The sequence below is a fragment of the Myiozetetes cayanensis genome, unplaced genomic scaffold, assembly GCF_022539395.1.
Source record: "Myiozetetes cayanensis isolate MyiCay16 unplaced genomic scaffold, myiCay2020 scf3, whole genome shotgun sequence".
NCBI classification, from domain to species: domain Eukaryota; kingdom Metazoa; phylum Chordata; class Aves; order Passeriformes; family Tyrannidae; genus Myiozetetes; species Myiozetetes cayanensis.
In genome coordinates, this window is record NW_026087521.1 from 22,455,383 (window position 1) to 22,467,963 (window position 12,581).

General features: G+C 37.2%; 1 protein-coding gene across 5 annotated transcripts in view; it reads right to left on the reverse strand.

Annotated features, from left to right (window-relative positions):
- The window catches only part of PTPRZ1 (protein tyrosine phosphatase receptor type Z1), a 134,473-nt gene that overhangs the window by 52,959 nt on the left and 68,933 nt on the right, over nucleotides 1-12,581 (reverse strand). For all 5 annotated transcript variants that reach the window (XM_050324906.1, XM_050324907.1, XM_050324905.1 and 2 more), the window contains exons 3-8: nucleotides 9,638-9,817; nucleotides 7,232-7,383; nucleotides 5,793-5,888; nucleotides 5,469-5,535; nucleotides 1,689-1,846; nucleotides 991-1,141 (exon numbers count right to left, since the gene is read on the reverse strand). In XM_050324906.1, coding sequence (XP_050180863.1) covers nucleotides 991-1,141; nucleotides 1,689-1,846; nucleotides 5,469-5,535; nucleotides 5,793-5,888; nucleotides 7,232-7,383; nucleotides 9,638-9,817 — 804 coding nt within the window. The remainder of the gene's footprint in view (nucleotides 1-990; nucleotides 1,142-1,688; nucleotides 1,847-5,468; nucleotides 5,536-5,792; nucleotides 5,889-7,231; nucleotides 7,384-9,637; nucleotides 9,818-12,581) is intronic.

Genomic DNA, 12,581 nt, shown 5'->3' on the forward strand with positions numbered 1-12,581 from the left:
TTAACTACTATGCAATATTAAACATGAAATGCATAAGCCTATTTACTCTTGGAGACCTTGGTATTCAGGTTACAGCTGGACATTTGAGTTTAATGACTCCTAGGGGTTTTTATTTACCTTCTCTTAAAATGGAGGTGAAAATATAAATGCTTCTCTAATGGTCTACATTAAACAAATTCTATAGTTGTATTTGTTGTATATATATATATGTGTGCACATAAATATAAACAAGTATATTTATGAAAACACACTTCTTTTAAATCTGTAGAACACCTATACCATGTGCTTTGGTGATCTGTTTATGTCTAATTAACCACAGTTCAGCGCAACTGAGGTTAAGAATCTACAGGTATTCCCACTCAAGTAGCAACATAATGCCCTCAACTTAGAGGTTTACTCTATATTCTTCTGTGCTCTTAAGCACAGAAATCACCGACTTCCATATTTAGTACTAGATCTTATTTCCCATTACATAATGTACTATTTTGGTCATATAACCTTCATAAACTTCCCTGAAGTTTCAGGTAAAACAGGGAACAGAATCTGGCTTCTAGGATTCTCCTTATCTATCAGTTTCTAAGCAGACTACATGAAATTAGTTTGGTGACCTCACTTCAGTCTCTGTTGTAAAAACATTCACACTACACGACAAGGAACCAAATGGATTTGTAAAACAAAATTCTCTTGCAGTCCCTGAAAAGGCAGCATTGTTTGGGTCTGAAACACATTAAAAGGGCAGTGCAAGAAAGCTTGAACTGACGTGATCTTCACTGAATGCTTGGTCAAGACAAGCATTTAATTTTCCACTCCATTTAATCTGACATGTTTTTTGATTGCTAGTTTTTTTCTCTGAAGTGATAGATTTATGAGTAATAATACCGTGTGCTATGTTCTGCACAGTTTAAAATGAGTATCTTCATACTTGGATGAATCTTTTACTGAAAATTGTCTTTTAACTTGTGAAGAGAAGAATGATTGTTCAGTAAGTACCTGCTTCGTGAATTTCTTCTTGTCCAGTGTAAGAGGAAAACACTTGCCCAAAGAACTTATATTGCTGTTCTCTAAAGTTGTTTTGCAAGTAGTCCATCAGCATAACATAGCCAGACTGCTGCATTGTAAGGACTTCACAGAATACAGCTAACTAGAAGAGGTGAGGAAAAAAAGAAGTCAGAAGTCATAATAAATTGACCAGATTGTGCCAGCAGGCAAAAACTCTGGGGAGATGCTGCTGGTTAAAGTCTCACAGTTGAGCTATCCAGCATGGCACTGAACTTTTGTTCTTCTGTACCATCAGTGTATCTAATGGTTTAACTCCACTAGTAGTTCTCAACCACTCTGCTATTGGAGCTGTGCTCTGCCCAGCACCACCATTTGGCTGCAGGAGCATGGATACTCCTCTTTATCTGAGCTCAAAGTCCAGACAGCCCGGAGTATGTTCTTACCCCATTTTAAGACAAGAAATGGCTCACATTCTAGTCCTAAACTTAAAAAAGAAAAAAAAAAGAAAAAGGAGAAGATAACACACTCCAGTAATATATATGGTTTCTAATTTCATGGCTGCATGAAAAACTTCTAACTAGATAGAAGAAGAGCTATGTTTTTGGGCTGGTAGTGAATGCCATACAGGACAAATATTTTTCTTTGGTATTATGTATAATGTTTGGGTTTTACAACATTACACAAATTACCTGGTTTTCAGAAATACTTATGGTATCTTTAAACACAATCCATTCAACTGTTTCAGAGCAGGGAGGAGCTGATAAAGACCCATTATAAGTGTAATATTTGTCTGTTGCATTCGGCAAAAGATTCAGCAAAATAAATGGTTCTAAGGCAGCCTGTTTTCCTGAAAAAAAAAATAGTCAGATAGTTAAAATGCTACAGAAGCAATGAATAAATAGAAATCACACTCTCCAAAAGAGTTACCATTATAGGAATGTGATAATTTTGAGGTTATTAAAAATTTAATCTCCAGAGAATCTAACATACAAATAAATTGCAGAGCCTTTTCTATTTAGTTTGAATAAGTATTCTGCAAAACCAACTCCGTTTATTTGGGAAGTTGTACTGAGTTACTCCAGTAATAAATTATCCGTATACTGGTTTACAAGAATTTGTTTATCTCTAAGCTTACTCATAAATGTCCAAGATGCCAAATCTTTGTTCCACTCTTGAACTTCAAAAACAAAAAACCAACACATTAAATCTTTCTTCTAGGTCTCATGACATGGCTTCAAATTCTCCATGAAATTAATCAAATTGTTGAGTTTCTTGCAGGATCCAAGCTGCTGCAGAAAATCACTGACTGGGGAGCTGTCACCATATTAGACCTGAGAGTTAACATTACTCGTGATAGCACAAGCAGAATTTCTGTGGATCAGGGTTTTTTAAAATGGTGATAATAAAGCAAAACATCATAACACAAAGCAGTGAACGATGAAAAGACGTCCTCCAGGAGAGTGTGCCCACTCTGTTTACTATCCTGTGAAAATAATATCACATCTTTCAGGTCAGTAGTTTACCTGGTACATTGTCAGCTGTTAGTAAGCATGAGGAATTGCTGAAAGTCCATCCACAGAAGGCTAAGTTTCTCCTGGTATGGTAGTAGGGTCCAGAAACTGGCATAAATGGTGCCAACTTCAACAAGGCAGATTTTTTCAGTTTGTGACAATTATCTGCCTTATTGTCTGGTGCATCCAAATTAATGCTGGTTATCACAGTTTGGAATAGCATAGATCCTTATATACCTTATTTTAGTTGAAAGTTACTGATTTTAAATTTCTCCCTATTTGGTAAATATTTATTTCTGAATATCTAATGAATTTTCAGACCTTGCATTAACTTGTGGTTTTAGAGATATGTTACTGGAGCCCTGTACAGATTTTTTAACTGTCTTTGTCTTCATAATTCTTTTCAAATTTGGTGACATTACATGAACAGTTTATTACAAGTGATTGGTGCTTTTCTTCTGTAGAGTGACTACTCTAATTAGTTAAGGTTTAAGAGTTGGCTCCTCCCCATCTCTTTTCCATATGTCGTGAAAAGGGAACATTTGGCAGTGCCAAGCAAAGCCCATCCTTTTGTTTCTCCTGTCGAAACATTAATCAGCCTTCAGACAGAAGCTATCATTGCTATCTGGTATGTGTCTAGTTAACATATTCCTCCCTCAGTAAAAATGAATGCCAGTCCATTTTATGTAGATGCTTGGGGACATGAAACTTCTCATTCATAGGAAGAATGAGATACATACATTTTGCAGCTTTGGATTTTAGAATATCCTTTAATGGTAGCCTAGATTTTAAAATAAAATTTTAAAATTTTATTGACAGCCTAGATTGTAAAATAAAACATATAAAGAATATAAAGAATAAACATATAAAAAATATAAAGAATAATGAAAAAGAGTGTTTGTCCAGAAGAAACAGGAGTGCTCCTCTGCAGAGCTTGAGAACTCAGCAACTGGGATTCAAATAAGCACAATACAGATATGACTGACAAGGACAATTCATGTACATCACAGACAAAGACAGACTGTGTGCTATTCACCTTTCTGCAGAAGAAACAACTTGATTATTCATGACCTGAATTGTCTGAGCTCATTTGCATTTTTTCAAGAAAATTATATTCTACTCATCGTTGAAGTGCCATGTAGTGACTTTATCTTGAATCTTGCTACTGATAACTTTACAGCTCCTTCCAAGGCTGTAAGACAACATCTGCCTTGATGTATTACTCGTTCTCCTTTTTGTTTCATAGAAGATGGCACACAAAAGTAATGAATCTTAACTGCTTTACATTTTGACCTCCTCTGTCTTTATAATTTATGAAAGTTGCTCCCTTTTATATTTGTTGAATAGTGCTTGTTTTCCAGAGAAAAGAAAATCTTGATTTTAGAGTCATACTTCTGACAGCTTTTAAAATAGCTTTGTGCATTTTCAACCTATTGATCTAAAGGAGCTTTACAAAATCTAGTATCATTACATAAAGGAAATCTGAGACACAGTTTACTTAAGGTTATGGACATGATTCAAGAAAATATTCCTGTTCAAGACAGTGCTCATTCATGTTTATTCTTCTGCAAAGCCACTGTGAAACTGAGTTAGAAACAGAGCCCAGATCTCTTCACGTACCACACTGAATTCCAATGTGTTCCAATAACCAACCACGTCAGAGCATTTCTTAAACACAAAATTGTTAACAATTGCTTTTAATAATGCTACCACAAATACAATATAATTGTATTATTTCAGACTTACACAGGAGCCACTGAAAAAAAGGATTCCTCTCCACTGAGTCTACTGAATACTGATATTCATATAGTCTCACTCTTGTAACACCCACTGTGGACAGATGCAACAGCATTATCTGGCTTCCAACCAGATACAAAAATGCTGAAATGTATGATTAAGAAGACTCACATAATAAATCCAGATTTGCCTAGTTTTAGCATTTTAACAGTCGCAAATTTCTCGTGATAGTTAGATTTATTCATTTTCACTTACTTCTGTTGTTACAAATACTCAAGTCTTGTGGTAAATAAATCACAGAAAATCATATCTCAAGTTGGAAGAGAGACCCATGAGGATCATCAAGCCCAACTCCTTTCTTCTCACAGGAGTATCGGAAACCAAATGATACGACTAAGAGCATCACCCAGATGTTTGGTGCCATAACCATTTACTTCTCTGGGGAGCCTGTTCCAGTGACAGATCACCATCTCAGTGACAGACCTTTTCTGATGTCCAATCTGAACTTCCTCTGATGCAGCTTTACTTCATATCCTCAGGTCCTATCACTGGTCACCACAGAGAGATCAGCAAATCATCCTCTGCTGCCCCTCTTAAAGAAGTTGCAGACTGTGATGAGGCACCCCTTCTCCAAGCTGAACAAAGTAAGTCACCTCAGACACCCCTTGTGAGTCTTGTCTTCGAGACCTTTCTCAGTCTTGGTTGCCCTTCTCTGGACGCTCTCTAATAGCTTGATGTCCTTCTTACATTGCAGCACCCAGAACTGCATGTAGGACCCAGGGTGAGGCTGCACCAGTGCAGAGCAGAGCGGGACAATCACCTCCCTCGACTGGAAGGTGATGCTTTGCCTGATGCTCCCCAGGACATGGTTGGCCCTCCTGGCTGCCAGGGCGCTGCTGACACATAACCAACTTGCCACCAAACCAAACCGCTAGTTCTCTTTCCAAAGGGGTGCTCTCCAGACTCTCATTCCACAGTTTGTACAAATAATCAGGATTACCCAGTCTCAGGTGCAGAATCTGGCTCTTGCTCATGTTAAATTTCTCATGGTTGGTGATTGTGAGCTCTCCAGTCTATCCAGATAACTTTTGTAATTTCTAATAAAATAGACATGGCTGAGCAATACAATACGGTGCTCCTCAATGTCTTAAAGGTTTCATAATCACACTGAAATGGAATTTTGTCTAATCAGTAATCAATAAAACATAGAGGCGAACTTACCGAAACGACTAACACTATCTACTCCATTAATGATTGCATTGTAATCTGGATTATCTTCTAGTCCAATCTGTTAAAAAGAAATTGTATATTTTAACAGTGCAGGTTTCATGAAAAAATATGAAAATTACAGTTTACCACCAAAATTATAGATGACTTAAAACCAAGCAAATGTGTTTTGTCCATTTGCTTTTTTGCAAGAATAAACTAGAAAGATACATGCAATTTTTTAACTCAGTGATCACACACTGGAACCAGTTAAATTCAGCTTGAACATCTGGTGTGTTTTAAGGCTTGTTAAATGACACAAAGATATACTTTGTTTACCTCAAACAAAATTGATAAAGCTCTTAATTTTCCATTTCCTTTAACTGCCTCTTCAAAATCTGTAAACTGGTCTGCATCATAGCAGTAGATTTGCATCTGCAAGTAAAAATATATTCAAAATGTTATATATATATTAAAAAACTAAAAAATGCAGTTATTTATACTGCCATTTTGAGAAAAAAAGGATCCAAACAAAAATTGAAACATGAATATACGGATTTTTTTATCTATCTTACATGCATTACCTGAAGATAAAGAATAGAATTCATCAGCAACTGATTATCTAAAAGCAACCTCTCCTGGAAAACTATTAAGAATGCAGGAGTTTTCCTCTTCTGGACATATGACCTAGAGTATGCAGGTGAGATGGATCTTGAAATCAGTGATAAAACATGAATAATACTTCAAGATGTGCCTGTTGTATCTGCCCTGCAGTAAGTGTAGAGAAGCATTGGTTATATAAGATTACTGGACACTTTGTGCCCACATCTGACTGCAGCTGGGAAATCTCCAGCGCCGGGCCACCAACATGAATGGGGCAGTGTTCTGCTCTGACTAGCTTTTTACGACATGATGATGGAAGAGATATTCTCTCCAACGGCAGGACAGGTGGAGTGTGAGTGGGTCTTTCTGAATGGCTAATGAGGTGAAAGAGACGACACTGGCCAGGGAAAGCTCGTGGCTCACAGCTCTGCCTGTGTATAGGTCAATCTTGGCACTACTGCTTTGCTCTCACATAGAAGTCCAAAATACTTGGAATGAGGAGAAGTACAGTTGCTTGCCACAACTAAATCTTTTTAACTGGAAAATGACCATGATGTCATGTTGAGGGTAAAAAGTCTGGCCTGCAGAGTGCCTTTGTGTATCTCAGTGAGAGCTGCTCCATCCCCACGCTGCTGCAAACTATTCTGCCGAACCAGCCAGGGGTGTGCTGGCCTGGCTACCTGTGAATGCAGCTGCACCCAGGACCTGCTCTCACATGGCTCTTGGCACACCACTACCAGCTCTTTCCTGCCCAGTGACAAGGGTTGTGCTTTGTCTCTGTGAGGTCCAGCAGCTCCCATGGGCTCTCAGCAAAGTCCTAGCTTTGAGAAGTCCATTTACACTGCAAACAATGAGCTGATGTGGAATACGATGGGTCAAACTTGTACAAGCTTAATTGTTAGTGGGAGCATGAACTTCATCAGATTAGCAGAACTGACCTCTCATGTCATCTTAAAAGACCTGTGAAAACAAAGTTTAGACATTCCCAACATGCCATGGACTAACACTTTAAACAGCCCTTCTAAAATGCATAATTTAGATGTTATTGATTTGGATTTAAGTGGATGATTATATTTGCAAATAGATCAAGAGATAAACAAAAGTATTTAGTAAAGAATAATAATTTTTCAGATTGTCAAATCATTAAAATAATCAAAATCAATTCTATACTTTACCTCAAGTGGAAATTTTCGTCCTTCTAAACTATGTTCTGACCCATCTGATGACGCGTTGCATTTTCCCCAGTGAAAAGTGATCTTGCTTGCTTTGAATATGGTGTCTAACCCACCTCCACTTACATAATAATCACTTGTCAGATTAATTTCCACTGAACAAATTGAGAGGGAGATAAAATAAGGAGTGTCAATATAAACACCAGTCAAGGCATCTATAACTCTCATATTTCAGTATTAGGTGCTATAAGGTAATATGACATACATATTTCTCTGTATTTCATAAGTAATCTGACAGGAAATTGGTTATTTAAACTAAGTAAGAAGTGTGGTAATTCACTGTTATCATGGAGAAAATGTTTCATTTCATGCTGAAATTCATAAAGTAATCATTTAATGAAGTGCACTTGGTCTCCTGTTAACTGAAACTAGACATAGAACTACATTAAAAAGCTCAGACAACTGGCTTTAAGCACCATGCTGGCTGTCTAAGGAAGCAAATTCCTGAACACATAGCTTCCTGAAAGCACCTGTGTTTTTTTAACAAAAGGGAAAATACACACCTGCACCTCATTTTTAACCATAATTCTGTACAAAAATCATGAGGCAACATGAGAAAAGAAAATTTTAGCCAGTTCTTAGGATGAATGTCCTGACTGTGAGACCCCTTAGCTGTTAAGCTATCTCCCACATGAAAATGGGATAACAGGTCTTCAGCTGGACACAGCTGTGCACAAACTGTAGATGGAACTAAGCATTTGTTTTCTGGAGAGAATGAGCAGGGTGGAACAAACTGAACTGTACATTTTGGCTTTCCCATCTCCAGCTATTGAGAATTGCTTGACCACTTGCTTAAAAGACCACTAACAGAGTTCAGTTTCATTACATTCCTTTCCTCAAAACCTTGAAGACAATTTTAACAAGCTTAGCAGTTCCTTGTATAATATCTGAATTTCTGTAGATGAGGAAGAGCTCAGTTCACTTTCAAGGACTTAAAAAAATGTTTTCTCAGGGGTATCTTGAAAATACAAATGCACTATTTATCTCAGCTAGTAGGGCAAGAGGGAAGTAAATGATTTGTGAGTAGTATGTAGGAAAAACATGACAGGGCCAAGAACAGAAATCAGGAACAACACTAAACTAAACTAAGCTAAACAGGATGGTCTAGAGGTCTCACTGGAACTGGTAGAAGGCAGAGAACATCGTTAAGAGATTCTCTGCTCTACACCTATGCCCCAAACCAGAAACAGTACTTCTAACAAGCAGCTTTTAGTGACTGCTATCCTGGATTTATAAGTGGTTGCAAAAATATTTGTCTGACAATTTAAATACCAACATAAGCTTCTTTTATGGTTGGGAGAAATAGGAACTTGTCATGGTTTTGTTTGTTCTTAGAAACTAAGCAGGAATTTTCCCTTCCCCCTGCCCACGGTGTGAAAGGGATGTTGAATAGGCAGGTTAGCTGTGGCGATGACCAGTAGTCCAACAGCGCCCCCTGCTGACTGTGGTTACAATTGCACCAAAGGGTGCAAACTTTACTGTTTACCTTTTCTGTTTGTTTGTTTGTTTGTTTTGAAGGGGATTATTTTTGCATATAGGATTATTGTTTGGTTGTTTTACTTGTGCTCTTTCGTTGTTTCTGCCAATACACATTTATCTTTTAATAAAGGGCTTTTATTCTTCCTTTTTCCACATTTTTTCTCAATTGGAGCCTCTTAATTTTGGATTTACAGTTGCTTAGAGGGAGGAGTTTGGGTCTTCCTCATAACTCATCCTCAGCAAAACACTTGTGTTTCATTTAAACTGAGATATAACTTGAAATAGAAAAATAGAAAAAAATCACTTTTTTCTAAAATACTATTCTAAGATTGGTAAGAAAAATCAGACCATAAAAGCACTTAATTCCCTTCTTTGGCTGTTAGAAGGAGTCTGCAAGAGTAATTCAGATGCAAGTTTCTACCTTATATGTGTCTATGTGTGAGATGAATCCCATCCTGAGTGTTTTGAAATCTCAACTCATCCATGAAGTGCTTTTAGATGCATAGATAATTTATTCATACTTTTTAAAAATTAATTTTTGCATATTCATTATTCTACATATGTAGTATTTCATAGCAAATGCCAAATTACTGTTTAGCTTCTATGAATGGGATGATAGTTTCAATGTGATTGCTCTGGCTATATCTGTCAATGCACATAATTTTTATTTGTGTGATTTTTCTGTTACGTTTAGTATTGTCATCACTGCTCTTATTTATTCATTTATTTAATAGATAAGTTCAGAATGTATCAGCTAAGGAAAAGTGAAATGAAAATGATCCATTACATTACATAGTCTTTGGTTGGTTGTCCATGCTATATTACTTTTCTGACCTCATTTAGCTCCAAACATGAAATCTGACTTTTTACCTGTTTTGCCAGTGTTGCGAATGAAAGTATCTTCCAAAGTTTCCTTTTCCCATCCATGGAATTTAAGTTTCTTCAGATTCACATTTACTTGGGTAAGATCTTCATCTATATTAATCGGCGATTGTTTGGCACCATTGCAGGCTGAATATTTCTTGCCCCAGTTCTTTTGGTTCAAAGTTCCTAGAAATCAAAACATTTTGAGTGAATACATTTAAAACTCAAAGTGGCATCCACATTTTTTTTACTGTGGTAAAGTTATAGCACAGTCTGCAATCTGAGATCAGAGTACCTGCCCCTCTTTTAGACTTTGTCTGTAGCAATATTTATCACACCTACCATTGCATCCTACATTCAGCAGTTAAGTCACACTTTGACCATGTTAGACATCATACACACATTCCTATGAATCTCTAAGGAAAATATAAACCAACATCAAAACCCTTGCACACAATACATATAAATTAAAAAAAAGTTTTCAGGTGAAAGAAATCAGCATTCAAAAAAACTTGGGAACTGCTGCAAAACTATCCTTTCCAAATAACTTAATCACACCAATGTTCATTCTGCCCAATGAAGTCAGCTCTTCAGCAAGATGTTTAAAAAATTTCCTTACACAGAGGAGAAAAGATAAAGTGATTTTACCCTGAAAAAGAAAATGGATTAGTGATGTTGTGCCTGGAGAGCCTGGGAGGGCTGTGTGCTCTTACTCCAACCACCCTTCTTCCTTTGCAGCTGCTGGTCAGAGCAGCTGGGTCCTGCACTGCAGCAAGACCCCTTCTCCAGGGAACAGGGGCTACACAGCCTTTCACTGGGACCAGTTCAAACATAGACAACACAGACACACAAGGCACCATGTCCTTCACCAAAGACTTGATTATTTTTCATAAAAAATGCACAAGTACTCCGCTAATCAGTATGATGCATTAGCAGCTGCTCTGACAATCTTTTGTTTATATAACATGCTAATATAAATAAGACAGTATTTTGTGTATCTTTATGTGTTTGCAAACATATAGATATTTTTCCTGACAGGGAATTCTGATAACACTTCAACTAATTAAAACCAAGATTTTAAAACTTGGCTAATTAAAACCAAGAGTTAACTGCACTGACCTAAGAAAATGTAATTGCTTAAGTTAGCTTCCCACTTGCTAGTAGTTAATATTGTAGAGCTAATATTAGTGCATCCAGTGCATATATTTGAATTCTATTACATATGTTGAAACAAAACAACACTCATTTACAAGCCACTGTGCCACATTTAATCTGTCAGCGAGGATTTGCTGTATTGTACCCCAAGCAAGGACAGCCCTCATATTGCACTCAGAAAACTCAAGAGAAGGGAGAAGACAGCAGCTAGTACTGTCACCATGACAATGGGCTCATCTGGATAGCCATCCATCCAGAAACAAACCTGAGCTAAATTATTCAACAAGTACAAGTCAAGCTAGTTACCAGGATCACCTTCTAGCATCAGAATTACCACAGGTCAGATGGCAGACAAATGCATTTACTTCTTGCAAACAGCATCAGAAGAAACTGGTAGGCACAACAGCCAAGGAATCCAAAGTGAGTACAAGTCACAGGGTTACCAATGTGAATATCCTGCAGGTAGGCATCAGTGCCCTGTACCAATCAAGCAATTGGGAATGGCACACGGAGTAAGCTTTCAGCTCTTCCTCAAGTCACACTTGTCCTGGACATTACCTGTTAGTTATAATTTATCACTTGGGAAAATAATGCAGTATTCTGATTTCTAGTGTACTTTGATAAGAAAAGAGTGGTTAATATTTTACCTCTCTCAAAAGCTTCCTTTAAGAAATTCTGAGCTCAAGTCAACCAACACTTGAAGATGAATCTACTCAGGTCTTCTATATTGAATTTTCTAAAAAATATTGAAGGCTTTTAAAACCAAGAAAGCTAATTTTATTTAAATATAAATTAGAATAGTTAACTTTTAAACAGAAAAGCTTCCAAACAGGGTCAGAAAGGACAGAAATAACAATTCTTAGCTTGCACCATGCATCCTTGCATACAGGCTCTTGTTACCAGGTCTGCTTTCAAACAGCTCAGTGACTTTCCAAGTTGCAGCAAACTCTTTAGAGTCCTGCCTGGCAAGTTTCTGCCAATTTGTGCTGAGCTGGCTGCCAATAGCCATGCCCTGGAGTTAGGCTGCAGTCCCTGCTCCATGCTCTATTTCTTTTGCTTCTTTTGCCACAGGCAAAGACTTCTCAAGACTCCTGCTGTTGCCCCAAGGCAGTGGAAATCTCCATTCTCTTTCCACTGGCATACCCAATCTGATTACCCACCTGCAGTCTCTCCTTCAGAACACCATCATAAATTGTTTTCTAACATGCACTTCCCTTATTCTGCTCTTTCCACCACTGACATTAGAACTACTGAAAACACGACTCGTTTCTCTCTCCCACTAGGATGCTTTTGGGTGCTTTCTTCCATTCTTCTTTTGCTGAATGCCATTATTCCATTTTTGCATCTTCTCTTTAAATTCCCTACTATCTTCCCTATTACTTAAAATTAGAGAAACTACAATCTGCTTACAACTTCCATAGTTTTGTATTTCATTGTTTTGTATGTAGAACTTAAGTTCTTCAACTTGATAGTTATTACCTGCGGCTTAGTGTGTAATAAAAAAATTCCTAGCAATAACAATAGTAATCTTTGCTCAACACAGAAGACAGTGTGAAGCTGTAACATGGATAAAAAACCTATGGATTAAAATATACAGAAAATCAATGGCAGGCTCTGGTCTGGTGCAGGAACACATTATGGGGACTCCCATAAGGAATGGAGTCTGGTAATAATAATCCAGATTACATCTCAGCAGCAAAATACATATTTAGGTATGAATTCTGCAAATGTTGGAGATGATATTGGTTGTGTCTATATTAGCAAATATTGCTGAACAATATGAGTACATTTATAG